Source organism: Phalacrocorax aristotelis, chromosome 1, assembly GCF_949628215.1.
Source record: "Phalacrocorax aristotelis chromosome 1, bGulAri2.1, whole genome shotgun sequence".
Lineage (NCBI taxonomy): Eukaryota > Metazoa > Chordata > Aves > Suliformes > Phalacrocoracidae > Phalacrocorax > Phalacrocorax aristotelis.
Genome location: NC_134276.1, coordinates 198,120,436 through 198,136,170, shown reverse-complemented (window position 1 = coordinate 198,136,170; position 15,735 = coordinate 198,120,436). Strand labels below are relative to the sequence as shown.

At 40.7% G+C, this 15,735-nt stretch overlaps 1 protein-coding gene across 1 annotated transcript; it reads left to right on the top strand.

Moving 5' to 3' along the window:
- The first annotated feature begins 312 nt into the window (after window positions 1–312).
- Window positions 313–13,827, top strand: CRELD2 (CRELD disulfide isomerase 2). The gene is made up of 10 exons (XM_075081283.1): window positions 313–621; window positions 1,596–1,678; window positions 2,404–2,514; window positions 5,494–5,585; window positions 6,608–6,784; window positions 8,078–8,176; window positions 9,783–9,860; window positions 10,650–10,745; window positions 11,604–11,744; window positions 13,266–13,827. The coding sequence occupies exons 1-10, from the start codon at window positions 469–471 to the stop codon at window positions 13,322–13,324; spliced, it is 1,089 nt and encodes a 362-aa protein (XP_074937384.1). The 5' UTR covers window positions 313–468; the 3' UTR covers window positions 13,325–13,827.
- The last annotated feature ends 1,908 nt before the right edge of the window (window positions 13,828–15,735 follow it).

Here is a 15,735-nt window from a genome sequence, read left to right as displayed (position 1 = left end):
CCATGTTGGGTGAGGGCAGAGCGCGAACCCAGCGGCGAAAGAGCTCCGGGACAGCGGCCAAGTACAAATGGCGGATGGATCTGAAGCCTTTACGAAGCTCGCGCCCGCCTGTTCTCTTGATGGCAGCGGTAGCACACGAGGCCGGCAGGCATTGCTTCTTCAGGCAGCGCTTTGCCACGCCCCCCGCTCAGCGCTCTGCGCACGCGGGGGGCTCCAATTGGTCCGGAGCGTGGCGGGCGCTGATTGGACCACGTTCCCCCGCTCCCCTGCCGGCACCAACGAGAGTCCGCGGCCGGAGCGTGCGTGGGGGCTGAGGCGGAAATCTGAATGGAGCTCGCGGGCCGGTTGCTAGGGCGGCCGGGGCGGGGCGAGCGGGCTGCGCGCGGCCGGCGCTGCCCTCGCTGAGGCGGGCTGGGTGCGACGGCGGCTGGGGCGGCCCCGCTCCCGCTCCCCGGGGCTCCCCGCGCCATGGGGCCCGGCCCCGCGTCTCGCCCGGCCCGGCCGCCGCTGGCCCTGGCGCTCTGCGCTGCCCTCCTGATGCTGCCGCCCGCCCCGGGCGCTGGCGAGCGGCGGCGCCTGGCGTGCTCTACCTGCCGGGGTATCGTGGACAGGTTCAATCAGGTGGGTGGCGGGCGCTGAGGGGCGGCGGCGGCGGCGGGCGCCCTCGCCGTGGGGCGGGGGAGAGCAGGCGGGGGGCGGCCGCGGTGGCGCAGGCCGCTCCGCTCCGCGGGGCAGCCCCGGGCCGGACGGGTGCGGGGGGGGTGCCGGGCCCACTGGGGAGCTGGCGGCAGCCCCAGGGGCGCCCCGGCAGCGCCCTGTCGAGCCGATCCGCGGCAGCAGCTTGCTGTCCTTCGCTGTGGCCCGTAGGTCGGCCGGTTCCAGAGCTCCCTGAGCTTTGCTGGGAAGATACTGTGGCGCTGCTTCAGCGCACGCAGGCTGGCGGTGGCACGGCCGGCTCCGTGAGGAGCGCTGATGGAACACATCATTCCCCGAAACGCTGCGCCTGGTGCCGCTCGCTACAGCCCCGCGCTGTGGCACAGTAAGTTCGGCGAAGGCAGCGAAGGGCTGCTCGGCTCGCGGCAGGTACTTAGTACTTTGTCCGTCTATTCGCTGTTGTCTTGTCAGATCGCTTTAAGGGCAGCGATTTCTTGCAGAGCGTGATTTGACAGGCATTGGCTGTCACTCTCGGAAGTTGTGCTGATCACGATCAATTATCCTGTTGTATGGCTGCGTGTTGGAGGTTTGGCAAAGTGCGATCAAAACTGAGTGAAGTAGGGGCCCTGTTCAACCGATTAATAGCGTTCCTGAGAAGTTAAAGGACAAGGGTGTAAAGTTTCATACATGTGTGTTTTTTGACATAAACGAAGACTGTAACAAGACCTTGTTTATGCATTACGAAAATTGAGTCACGTTATGCTATAACCTACACTTTCTCACTGTTGACGTTGTCACTAGCTGTTTTACTTAGTGAACTTTACTGAAGTTTCTGCATAGGACTTTTCACTATTTTCATATAAGCATTTGCTATTGCCCCTACTTTTTGTTAGGAACTAATCCTATATAACATACGTTCTTTTGGTACTTATCATTTGTAGGGATTAGCAGATACAGCAAAAAAAAACTTTGGTGGTGGAAACACGGCTTGGGAAGAGAAGACGCTGTCAAAGTATGAGTCCAGGTAAGCTGCTGCAGTATTTCTCATTCAGCTACGTTTCATGCCCACTGCATAACTTCACCGTACTGGTGTTTGTCTGGAACTTAAATATTGAAAGTGGCAGCTAAAGTTTCACGTGTCCAAGCCTTAAATTCTTATTGATTAAAATGTAACATTGCATTGTAAAGTAAAGATTATATTAAAGACTGAAACCCCTTATTAATGCCTTTATTTGTCTTGTTTCTGAAAACGACAAAAGTTAATACCGTCATTGGTCATAGTAGTGTTTTCCTGTTTACTTTAAAGTCCTAAAATAATGATCTTAAATAATGGTCAGTAGTTAATTGATAGTCATAAAAGGTGTGGAATACTGCAATACTTGTTTTAGAATTAAAGCAGTATCTCCACCCTAGAGTTGTCACTGTTTCGGTGCCAAACAGAAAAGTAGAAGAGGTGCAGATTACTGTGCTCTTTTGCATAGATGTTTGATTACTGAGCAAAGTGATCTGGTATCTGTCTTCCAAATTTCAGATTTGCTTTTTAATCTTACTTGGAACATTGAGATGTAAAAGTGGGATTTCTGAACCTCAGTTACTATGAGTTCTTTATTCTGATATTTGCTTTGTTTTGGAACTAATTCAGAGTACACCATGAACTGATAGTCTAGGCTGAAGTCTAGCTTCTCTGTCATGTCTTGAGTGGTGTCAAATGTTTAATTTAAACTTGTGGTTTTCCTTCTCTGCTTGTAGTGAAATTCGTCTTGTAGAGATCATAGAGAATCTGTGTGACAGTAGTAACTTTGAATGTAACAACATGGTAGAAGAGCATGAAGAACATATAGAGAAATGGTGGTTCAAACTGTAAGTGTCAAATTTTTTTGTGGAGATCTTTGTATGGATGAGTTATCTAAGAGGGTGAACTACTAATGTTAAATTTTGTGCCTGAACAATAGCAGTATGGGTGATTTTTCATTACCCTTCAAGAGTTGCCATTGGGTACAGCTGGGTTCAAGCTGGCTTTTAAGAGCATGTGCCATTGTACTGTGTTCATTTCTGTTTTCAGTTCTGGAAGTGTTGCACCAAAACATCCAGTCTGGCTTCTCATATACCATTTACTCAATTACCAGTGGGGTGTTGAGGCAAACTAACATTGGAAAACTTTGAGGTTTATTACCTTTTTTGTCTTCCTTTGTCATAAAACTACAAGGGACTCTTTGCTTCTTGTATGTTCCCCCCAAAAAACATTACTTCTATTCTCCTGGTGATCAAAAAAACAGTTGATACTGATGAATGTAGAAGTTGGATTTCGTAAGGATGGTAGTGTAGCAGCTGACTTCTCTATCTGTCCTCTAAGCTAGCCTGTGATTCCTGTTATAACTGAGATTTTCATATACCATTATAACATATAATTAGCACAGGGATGGCATTGTAGCATTTAAATCTCTTAAGATCTTTTTAAATTCCAAATCATGTTTCTTCTAAGTATTTGTTTTACTACTTTAGACTGTCAAAACTCCCAATCAGCTACAATTCAATAGGGTGAACTGCCATTATGACGTTTTGTAACTGGATAACAGTTTTTGATAACCCACTTTGCTCTTAATGGCTGCATTATTGCTTTATCTTTTTACCTAACTATACAGGATTCTGTATACGTTAACATACCAAGTGAAGGGAATAGAAATAGCATAGCATAGAATAAAATATTTCACTTGGAAGGGACCTACGATGATCATCTAGTCCAACTGCCTGACCAATTCAGGGCTGACGAATAAGCTAAAGGATGCTACTAAGGGCATTATCCAAATGCCACTTAAACACTGACAGGCTTGGGCCATCGACCACCTCTCTGTGAAGTGTCTTCCTGTGTTTGACCAAGATCTCGGTAAAGAAATGCTTCCTATTATCCAGTCTAAACCTCCCCTGGTGCAGCTTTGAACCATTCCCACATGGGAATCCATCACTGGGTACCAGGAAGAGGAGATCAGCACCTCCCTTTCCCCTTCCCCTCCTCAGCAAGGTGTAGAGAGCAATGAGGTTGCCCCTTAGCCTCCTTTTCTCCAAACTAGACAAGCCCAAAGTCCTCATGTGGTCCTCATAGGACATGCTTTCTGGAAAGGTAAGCTATTCAACCCAGAGTCTTAAATTTGTCCTAAATTTGCAGAACTGAAAGAGACAGGTCCTAAACTAGAGAATTTGACAAAGCAGACTTCCTCAAAGAAACAAAACCATCCATAAAATACAGAGGATTTCCAAAAAAACAATGTATTCAATAGACTTTTTGAGTACAACTGATGAACTTTGCCTTCTGTCATTTAACCTGTGATATCCAAATGTCATTCAGCTTCTGTGATAGTTTCCAAAGACAGTTTCATTGTCCATGAATAACTTGGATGTTTTTTTCACAAGTTGTTACATTACATGTGGTACTTGGTAAACCTACTTTTCAGGGCCTGAGTCTTGGAGTGAATATGATCGGATAGATGTAAGAGCTTAGCAAGAGAAGCTGTACATGCCTCAGGAATTGCTGAAGACTTCTCACAGACTACAGAACATCTCAGCCTTTCCTTTACTAAAGGTTTTGAGACTTCAGCATCAGCATGCTACTGAGGACTGTGAATTGTCATTTGGAACTGGAGTAGTCCTCATGTTTGCTTGCAAAATAATATCTAGTGATATGAAATTAACTGGGGACGTGAGCTAGTGCTACAGTAGCACATAACTTTTTAATATTTTAAAAAATCCTTCTAAAATGATACTTGATTCATGCTAAAAAAGAAGAGTAATATTAATGGCACCCTAGTGTCAGGTTGGCAATAATTTGAGCAAATGTTAGTATCTATCCTGTGTGAGATAAAGATACAGGAGTTATCTTTAAGAGGATGTTCTGGTTTAACCCCAGCAGGCCACTAAGCCCCCCACAGCCGCTCGCTCACTCCCCCCGTGGTGGGACGGGGGAGAAAATCAAAAGGGTAAAAGTGTGAGGAAACTCCTGGGCTGAGATAAAGACAGTTTAATAGGTAAAGCAAAAGTGGTGCACGCAAGCAAAGCAAAAGAAGGAATTCATTCCCTCCTTCCCATGGGCAGGCAGGTGTTCAGCCATCTTCAGGAAAGCAGGGCTCCATCAAGCATAACGGTTACTTGGGAAGACAAACGCCATCACTCCAAAAGTCCCCCCCTTCCTCCTTCTTCCCCCAGGTTTACATGCTGAGCATGATGTCATATGGCGTGGGGTATCCCTTGGGTCAGTTGGGGTCAGCTGTCCCAGCTGTGTCCCCTCCCAGCCTCTTGTGCACTCCCAGCCCACTCGCTGGTGGGGTGTTGTGAGAAGCAGCAAAGGCCTTGACTCTGTGTAAGCCCTGCTCAGCAGTAAGGAAAACATCCCTGTGTTATCAACACTGTTTTCAGCACAAATGCAAAATACGACCCCATAGCAGCTACTATGAAGAAAATCAACTCTATCCCAGCCAAAACCAGCACAGAGGAAGACGTAAATAAGACTGTCAAAACGATATATAAATCTTCCCTTAAAATACAGTGTTGAAAAAAAGGATGTGTGTATGTATTAAGATTAATTGATTTTATCGGTTGCTCGTATTTCACATTTTTCATGTTTATAATCTGTAAAATGTAAAATAGTATTGTAGTTTAAAAGGCAAATTTATCTCAAGTTGGAGGACTTCTAGAAATTGATTTCTGAGATAAGATTGTCTTCAGAACAAAAAAATAGGTTTCTAACCTGTCGCATGCAATAGGTTTCTGTGCAGGTTCAGTTGTGCAAGTTGGCTTTCAAATAATATTTGTTCTTTTTATTGATAAATGAATGTTTTTCATACACAGAAAGAAGAAGTATCCTGACTTGTTTAAGTGGTTTTGCATAGAAACAATAGAAGTTTGCTGCCCTGCTGGGACTTATGGACCAGATTGCCTTGGTAATTTTTCTTTTTAAAAATACAGTAGCAGATATGTTCTTTTTACCTGTTTGTTTCAGTCCTTCCTAACATAGACAAATACATGAAGTATAATATTTTGTGTGACACACCAGCTGCTGTGTAGTATGTACCTGCCTGCTGTCTGATAGTTAGGTAGTGGCCTTGTGAGCATCCTGCCTGAAGAAAAGTCTTCCGGGCATGAAGTAACGTACAAAGCTATCAAGGGTACTTCTGTCTGCAGAATCCATCTGATCTGATGCTCGCACCCATACCTGACCCATGCTTCAAGGCTCTCTGTGACATTAAGTCTGTTGTTTAGGTGGTCTTTCAGAAGCTGTATTGACAACAGTCCTTGGCCAGTTTCAGGAGTTAAATGGCCAAAACACTGTTGGGGATTAAATGAAGAAGTTCACAACTGAGGATTAGTTAAAAAGGCAATGGGAGAAATTGCATAAAAGTAGGTGGGAGACAATCGGGTGAAAGTAAGGTCTTTGGTGAAAAGTGGTAAAGGAGGTATTTTGCCCCCAGCAGTTTGTATAACTTGTAAATCTCTAAAACCTTGCACCTCGTTAGAGATCAGTTTTGGCCTCTTATATTGTTAAAAATTAAGCGCCAATTCCCAATATTGATCTAAATGATTGCTGGGAAGTTTTTCCAACTGCGGTATAAGCACTTTCTGAAATCCAGAATAAATAAAGATACCAAATTTAGCAGGAAGCTAGGAAAACAGATGAAATTCTAAGCTGTGGTCTTTACCCAAAATCAAATTTATATCTGAACTTCCCTGGAGATTGTTTTGAGTTCCTCTTACACTTGAATATATTATAGAGCATTCCGTATTGCAAGCCTTTTGATTGCTCTTAAGGGAAAAAAGATTTTGGAAACGATAATTATAATGGTTTTTGGTGTTTTTTTTAACATTTTACTGTCTATGAAGAGGGAGGGACTTCAGGTGCTTGTGGCTGTGAATAGGAAGTTATTTCCTTTAACATCTGATTTTAAAGTATTTTGATCCTTTTTAGCTTGTCATGGTGGATCAGAAAGACCTTGCCATGGAAATGGCCACTGTGATGGTGACGGTACCCGAGGTGGAGATGGCTCCTGTAGCTGTAACAAGGAGTATACAGGAGATTTTTGTTTGGACTGTTCTAATGGTTACTTCAGTACCCTGAGAAATGAGACGCATTCTGTTTGTACAGGTAACGAAGCCTTTGATACACGCTTAGATCTTTGTCTTCCTTCTTCAGTTTTTGTAAACAAAACTAGAAACAATTTAAACTGACGACTGTAAAACGAAAAAATAGTTACCGTTTGGTCACTCAGCTTTAACCATGACATGTCAGTCAGTTTGGTGGAATTCTAAGGTTTTGCTAAGTCATGCTTCCAGACCACTTTTGATTTTTTTTTTTTTTCCTGCTTTAAACTGAGAAGCAGAATTCATCTATGTCATGAAGGAGGAAGGATGGAAGAGCAGGTTTTGCCTTGCCCCCAAATACTAAATGAAAATCTTGAGCTGAAATTGCTGCATAGTGGACTAGTTTGAAAGCTAGGTTTTCCTCATGTCTCACATAAGCTTAACTGGAGTAAATGAGCATGGAAATAGCTGATCTCTACTGTAGACTACGAAGATTCCATTTAAGTATGTCTAAGCTTAATTTTGAAGCAAGTTCAGGTCGTAGAAATAAACTTTTTCATTTGGTCAGGTCTTCATCTCTTTTTACATTTAGAATGAGATTCTGCATCAACTAAATCATGACCATGAGGTCTAATAAAATTGTTTTTCAACACAATCTACCTCGTTTTTTTATCTGGCTGTTAATTTTCTGTATGATTTTTTCATATTACAATGTATAACTTGCGTATCTCCTATATTTTTTGTTATATATGCACTTAATATATATGCACACATATATGTAATGTGCATATACAACTGGATTTCTAGTATATTTCCTTGTGAAGTTCTTCAGACTAGTATCACTTCACTCATTGCTCTCACAGCTAATTGCAAATGAAGTAGTCTGAGGATTCATTAGGTGGGACTGCTGAGTCTAGTGTTTAAACTGTTGTCCCAACCCTGAGTGGCTGAGCAAAGTTTACCTTCTTGGTCTCCTCTTCCAAATATTTTGGAAATTGTACCTGCCGCTTCTGGTCACTAGAATTTCATGGCACTGTTTTAAGTGGTACAGATGACTGAAATTGCCAGGTTTGGCTTCCTGGGTTTTTTGGGAGTTTGGGGCTTTTTGGTTGTTTTTGGTTTTTTTTTTTTGGTTGGTTCATTCATTGGCTGGGTTTTTTATTAAGATAGAGGTGCATTTTTCTAAATGATATCTCCATAAAGTAAAGATTTAATCTTGTGAACAGGGAGGGTCAAGCTACTATAATAGGATAGCTTCCAGTGATTCCTAAATAAGGTTTTCTTTGAGAATTTGTGTGCCCAAACTTGCCTTGGAATCTCTCAACAAAGCTCAGACTGTAGTTTTCTCTTATCTCAGCGTGCCACGCTGCCTGCAAAACTTGCACTGGTTCAAGTAACAAGGACTGCCAAGACTGTAAAGAAGGCTGGGTTAAAAATGAAGCAGCAGCTTGTGTGGGTGAGTAGTGCTTGGTAGACTTCAAACAGGTTTTGTAGCAACGTTGGCTAGTGGGATTAGATGACATCATATCGAGTTTTATTGTATTTTATTAAAGTGTTCTGTCAGTTTAGAATTCTATAGTTTGTAGTCACTCTCTAACTTGTTTCACATTGCAGGAAAGCAGTATTTCCTCCCCACTGAGCGCCTGGTGATCATAGTTGTCTTTATCAAACTCTTCTCTGTTATCTTTTTGCTTAGTGGAATACAGATAGCAGCAAGTGGGGTGTTCTTTTAAGACATGGGGTTTGTGTTTATTTGAATGCTAAACAGTGTCCTGCTTTCAATTTAAACTATTTTGTCAACTATTGGAAGATTCCTGTCAGCTTATCGACATATTTTATAGTAATTGCACAATTGTCTTCACACTACTGTATGTTTATAAATGTTCAAGTGTAACAGTTCAAACATTTCCCTAAAAGCCAGGCATACTAACTATTCCTGTCAATGGAGAGAAATACCAGGGGACATCAAGCTCAGTGATTCTCTTAATCTCCTACCTATTTCTAGCTTAACATTTCTAGATTTCTAAAAATACTCTCCCTCTAGTGCATTCCTGCACTAGAGTAACACGTTCTGTTTAACTAGTTGAATTTCACCAGTTATAGACCCTTAACATAATGTCTGGAAACAGTATCTTAGAAATTATGTGAACACTGCTTCTTTTAAAAAGTGCTAATGAGAACTAGGATTTGAATTCCAGCCCCTGCAATACCTGCTTAGGCAACTGTTGAATGCTCGAGAGCGTTTTTAAGATGCTCCAGTGTTCTTTTGTACAGCTGAGGTTTTTTTCCAAATAATCATTGCAACTGATCAAGTATAAATTAATTGAGTAATCAGTAGGAATTATGTCTGTAGCTACAGGATGGGATAAACAGCAGGGGGAATGAAATAGCCTTCCTCTGGCTGAATATTTTTAGTTGTGAGTACTGTTGTGCCCTTTCCTTGAAATTACACGACTAGCGTGTTTTAACTTCCCAGGTAGAACTGGTTTTCAGCTTGACTGGTCCTAACTATAACTTGGCTTTCTCTAATTTGCTTTATGTAGAAAACTAAGTGCTGTAGATGTGTGGATTTGTGTCATTTTTTAATACTTTAAAAAGTTCCATGGCTTGGTGGTATAGGAGTAGAGAAATCAACAGTATTCCAGAAGAGTAGTGGGTCTTCTGCTTATTTGTTATGCTATTTGCATAAAAAGCATAAACACATGCAAAACTGACTCAAAAATGACAAGGATGGCAGGTATTCTGTAATTCTTACTTAATTTGAGCTCTTGAATTTCTGATACTTCTGTTATTGTCACCACAAAACATCTCTGAGGATTATTTTGATTTGTTAATGTAAGTTTAAGCTGAACAAAACAGTATATGTTACCATGTTTCTTTTATGTCTATTATGGTGCATATCTGATCCATTTGTTATTGTAACAATTACTCTCAACGCAGTCAGTTTAAATTTATAGCTTTTGTGGGCCAGTTCTTACAAAATCTCAAAGCATAGCATTCAAGTATTAATCTGTCTAGTCATGACTACTATTTTAGGTAACTTGTCACTTTTTATCTTTCAGATTTAGATGAGTGTGCCGCTTCTCCTTGCAAAGATCACCAGTATTGTTTGAACACAGATGGATCTTTCTCATGCAAAGGTTTCTTTTTAATCTGCTGTTGTACTTTATCATCTAGAATCCTAATCTAATGCTAGAGGTAATGCTAGAGAGGGCATGAGACCAGGCATGTAGTACAATGTGGTCCGGTCCTGACCGGGCCTGAGGAGGATGAGTCTTTAGACCTATTGTATGAGGAAAGCAAGAGATTTCTGCTCTTGTAAGACCCCACCGAGAGTACTGTGTTCAGCTCTGGGGCCCCCAGCATAAGACAGACATGGGCCTGCTCAAGCAGGTCCAGAGGAGAGACTCAAAGATGATAAGGGCGCTGGAGCACCTCCTCTATGAGGATGGGCTGAGGGAGGTGGGGTTGTTTAGCCTAGAGAAGAGAAGGCTCGGGGGAAACCTTGTAACAGCCTTTCAGTACTTAAAGGGGGCCTACTGAAGAGATGTGTAGGGACTCCTTATCAGGGAGTGTAGTGGTGAGGGCTCAGTTTAAAACTGAAAGAGTGTAGATTTAAATTAGATATTAGGAAGAAATTCTTTACTGTCAGGGTGGTGAGGCACTGGAACAGGTTGCCCAGAGAAGTTGTGGATACCCCATGCCTGGGAGTGTTCAAGGCCAGTTTGCATGGGGCTTTGAGCAACCTGGTCTAGTGGAAGGTGTCCCTGACCATGGTGGGGGGTTGGACTAGATGATCTTTAAGGCCCCTTCCAACCCAAACCATTCTATGTTTCTATGATTTCTTGTGTGGGTAAGCTGACTGACTTTAAGGGTGGTACTTTAAGTCATATATATGAAATTTTATGCTTAAAATATTTTATCTTTAGCATGTGATGCTAGCTGTGTAGGTTGCACAGGGGAAGGTTCTGACAAGTGTAAGACCTGCGCATCTGGATACACGAAGGAGGATGAAAAGTGTACAGGTTGGTGGATTTAGCACTACAGGTGGAACACCAGTTAGCTCACGCTTGGCTATCCACGCTAAGCAGCTGTTAAGTACGTTCATGTTTGCTTCAGTTTTCAAGCCTATCAAAATGAACCCAGTCATTCTGGTATTAGCAGCAAAGACTTTCATTGTAACTTCCTTACATTACAGAGCTAATATGCATAGCAAGGTTTAAAGGTGAAACGCTTGTACAAAAGGAACGAAGTATTTTATAGTGGGTTCAGGAAACAAATACATGAGTCTCTTGTCAGTTATCTACCACTTCATTAGAAGAGTGTCATCTGTATTCATTTTCTAACAGAAAGGCAGGAGTGCAGTGTGGATTCTGTTGTCTTTCTGTTAATCCATTAATATCCAGGTTCAAATGATATTAATTCACAGTGATTTATAAAGTGAAATTATAGTAAAAAGAGTGAAGATAGAGTTTCTCTGTGGAGAAGAGCAGAAGGTACACACGATCTTAAGTAGCTGTTAGCTGTGGTGATGTAGTATTTACAGGCTTACTTCCCTTCAGTTGTACTTTGATGTCATCAATAGAAAACGACTATGGGACGTCTTCAGTAGGTTAAGACAAGTGCTGTTGCTTCATTCATTTCCCCACATAGGGGCCTGCAAAACATAAAAAACCAGTACTATCTGAATAAATTTGAAACACAGTCTAAATCATGAAGAACCATAACACACTATTTAAACAGAAGTTAAATATGTTGCAGCGGCATTTTGCTCCTCAGTGGTTTTTATATTTGAATAGAATTTTGTTTATATGACTAAGCACAAGTAAGTTGTATAACAAAGTAACAGCAGCGGACTCTTTCTTTCCCTATCCTATCTCTAGATATAGATGAATGTAACCTTCCTGAAAAGGTCTGTGTGAAAGAGAATCAAGGCTGTGTTAATACTCCAGGTAGTTACAAGTGTGTATGTTCAGAAGGGTTTGAAGATAAGGATGGAACATGTGTTCAAACTGTGAAAACAGGCAAGTGGTTTTTCAGCAACAGATTTTTTGTTTTTTAAATATGCTATATTGACAACTTGGAGATGTATTTGTCTAAGGATCTAGCTGTTTGTAAACTCTTCTGTATAATTTCTCATCTTCCTACAGCTGTGGTCTGTATCAAGTAGCTTGTGGTGTAGGCCAATTCTGGCGTGCATGTTTTCTTGGTTAAAGACAGTGGATTTTTTAAACGTCCTGTTCTTGTGTTAGTATTTTTTTGCTTAACTCAAGGTTGTGTTTTTAAGTCACTTAAGTGTCTGGCTTCATTACATAAAGTGATCTAGCAAATTACTGCTGTCATAAAAGGAGGTCTTCCTCCTCCCCACTCTTTTTTTCTTTCATCATTAATTGTAATGACTTAAGGATTTATCTGATTGCATGCAAGCTGCTTCAACTCACTGAAATCTCAGAAAATTAAGCAGGATTCTTTTTCCTGGATGAACAAGTTGAATTTTTTATTTTGTGATCACAAAAGTGCCAGAGCTGGTGTGAAGGTGAATATGGAGAAGACATCCATCTTTCAGTAGTAGGGACCTGTTTAGCTTGACTTAAACTATACCTTCAGTCAAGAAATTCAAGTGTAACTTGCTCTAGGCTGTATGATACATTATGGACAGAATTACGTTAATTAGTGTTTCATTACTCTGTCTAGGCTTTTTTTTACAATTCCAAAGTAAAAGACAGGATTATTTTTCAATAAAGATTGTAGAAGAATAGAGGAGAGACACTCAATTTCATATTTTTATTTTCTTTCTTAGCTTGTTTGGGTTTTTTTTGTTGTGTGCCCCCACCCCACCCCACCCCGACTGCTCTTTCATCGTGTACTAATAAGCTGTAAAGATCTATGTAGTATTGCTACAAAAGGCCAGTCAGTTCAGACCTTATACTCTCAGTACTCACTCTTATTAGTCCTTTAAAGTCAGTTATGCACTTTTCCTGTGCAGATATCCAGGATAACAGTTACTATATTTTTTTATGTGGCCTGACATTTTATGAGAATAAAAGCAAAATGAGAAGTTGAAAAATTGGCTTAGTTTTTTTCTTAGATTAATGCTTCCACCAATATAATAAAATTGCTCTGCTTTTTAAGGGCTGTTTTAACATCTGAACTGAGCAGTTTGCACTACAGAAAATCATTCTGAGTAATACTTGCTTTTTGTTTTCAAATACCAGAACTTCTAACAGATCACGTGGAAGGAAGACAGTTCACCGAATAGCTGAAAACAAAAGCTTAGAAGAGAAATAGCTGTGTGGCTTTTTTCTTCCACTAACAATATCATACCAGTTTATCTGAACTGATGTTTTGTTTGCATCTAATTAAAAAAAATATATATGCTTAAACTAGGAGGGTGGTGCAAGTAGCTCATCTGTATGGCTTTATTGCTTCTCTGGTCTTGATAATTATGATGATTTGGGTTTCTCTTTGAAGAATTCCTAATGTAAAAATTATATGGCATAATTAATAATACACTTGTATTCTAATTATGATACTTAATTTCACAGGAGAGGAAGTAGAGAGTGAAACAACTGAGCCTTCACCTACTGGACATGATGACTTATGATCTGCATTCAGAACCAAAAGACATTCCTATCTACAGTTTTAAATTATTGGACTAAGCCTCTGCTAGCTGACATACTGTGGAAATGGTATTAAATATGCAGGTTGCCATAAGGATTTTTTTTAAATGGCGAAAAATTGTTCTTTAAGCTGCATTTCTTTATTCTTAAATGCCACTTTTTATATAATTCTTCAAGAACTTCACTCTAGGTGGGTTAGTATAAAATTCGAATTAACATAACATTGTACCCAGCAATCGTAAACAATTTGCAGGTTTCTCATTCTAGTGCCTACTGAAAGCTATCATCATTTGGAAGGACTTAGTTGCACTTCATAATTCAACAAAAATTGAGACTGAAGTTTGATGTTTCTTGATATGAGAAATATTTCTGTAACTGAAATACAGCTTTTAGAAATTGTCAAAGGGAATCTCTTTTGGGGGGAAGCACTGTTCCCTTAAAATAGAATGCCTAATACTGCATTCAATAAAAGTTTATTTTGTTGGAATGTGCCTTAAATATTTTTAAGATGTTAATATGCTGCGTTAATGCTGTGTTGTCGTGTCTATTTTTCATTTAGGCAGTGGAAAAAAAAAAAGAAAAAACCCGAAACCCACCAACAAAAAAAAAACCCACAAAAACAGAAGCCCAGAACGATGTAAGCCCTGTATTTCAGTTCAGCACTGAATTCCAGCTCTCAGTTGTAGGGGAATGTATAATGGGGAGGGAGGGGGCAAGAGAAAAACCTAACAAAAACCACTGCCCCCCCACCTTCCTCTAAAGGAAGAATTATGTCAAACAACTTTAACAATTTTCCAAAGGTAGGTAGACAAGTCTGTCTTCCAGATGCTTGCATTAAGTATGTAAACTAGTTTATACAGTGATGAAAACTAAGTTTGGCTAACACCTGCACTGAGTGGCTCATGGTTGTTGCATGAGTATTCTCTAGAACTGATGAATACATGACTCTTCACTACAGTCTGCTGCTGCATGTAGTAGCTTCCTGTCTTTTTCAGAGCAAGCATAGTACAGTCAATTTATCTTGTTGTCTCTTGTGCCATTTCAGAGGGAAAGCTAATAAGCATAGCGTAGACACAACTTCCTACCTGTTGTCCCTAAGCTTAAAGGGAAGTATAAGAGCTAAAATTGGTATATTTTGCAGGACCATCACAGCTGTAAATAAACAAAGGACCATCCAAGTACAGTATTTAAAGCTCTGATGGAAGTGAGTAAAGTTTGGAATACATTGCAGTGGTAGATACAAGGAGCTTAAAGAGGGATTACAGAATACAGCTAAAAGGAACATGACTTAGGCTTGGCTATAAGGAAGTTGCCCATTACCACAGCAGGACCACGAGGGTGAGGTTCACTAGGAAACGTGGACATAGTACCTGGGTATTAGGAGTCACTAATATCTTTTTCCTCAATCCTCCCATTCCTCTGTCCCCCAGTTATTAGCACCTATTGCTCTGCATTAAGTTACTGTGGATAAACTTCGTAAGTCAGGGGTCCAGGAAGTTGAATTCAAATACTTAGAGCTTCCTCTGAAGGAATATTGACCAAGTTGTATACCTGATAAATATTTAACACTATGCTACTGCCTCATGCCCTCTCAGTGCTGAGGCTCTAGAGTTAGTCGTCTTGTTTTGCTATGCATCCTCATTTTACTACTTTAGACTGTAATTACTGCTCTGTTTTAGGCATTGTAACTAAAAATTGTTTTGCCTGAATTTATTTACACACACACATACCCTGCTTTGAATAAAGCGGGGATCGTACTCTTAGTTGTCTTGGGTTTTGCCCCTCATAATCAGAATGAAGTGGGTAGGAGAGCAGGGTTTAAACTGATTAGCAGAAACTGGCAATGAAGGTCAAGTGCTTTGTGTTAACCAAACCAGTCCAGGGTATGAATGCTTTCTACTGTATGCGTTAACAGCTTAGTACTGAAAAAAGTGAGCTGTTCCCATTAAATTTTTCATTACATTGTAAGGAGGTCTGGTTATATAGTACAAGACTTTGTCCTTATGGTTGCCTGGAATTACAGGTCTCGTGTCAAACTATATGAATATGTTGGGAAATACTTTGGAAGTGATCTGAGATAGCCAGCAAACAAGATTTGTGCCTTAGTGAAATTTAGATACTTTTGTCATGAATACCAAGGTGAACCTTGAACTTCTAGATTCACACCTGTTATTTTGTAAACTTCATACTGTCTGGTATCAAACTAAAACCAGCATCCCTTTTGATAGTTTGTCTTGCTACTTCTTTGGGGTTTCTTGACCTAAGAGTAAGTGCTTTTTGCATTGGGAAATAGACTATTCAGTACCATCTAGGCACTTTAAAGGACAAGGTTCTATGGTATGTTATAGCTGAACTCCACAGAAGGTCCAGGAACAAGCAAATGTACAGACCTGCA

Excerpts from the sequence above, each read along its gene's own strand:
- CRELD2 (XM_075081283.1), top strand. The coding sequence starts at position 469 with ATGGGGCCCGGCCCCGCGTCTCGCCCGGCCCGGCCGCCGCTGGCCCTG. Across the intron at positions 622-1,595 it reads TCGTGGACAGGTTCAATCAG|GGATTAGCAGATACAGCAAA; the intron begins GTGGGTGGCGGG and ends TATCATTTGTAG. Across the intron at positions 8,177-9,782 it reads TGAAGCAGCAGCTTGTGTGG|ATTTAGATGAGTGTGCCGCT; the intron begins GTGAGTAGTGCT and ends TTTATCTTTCAG.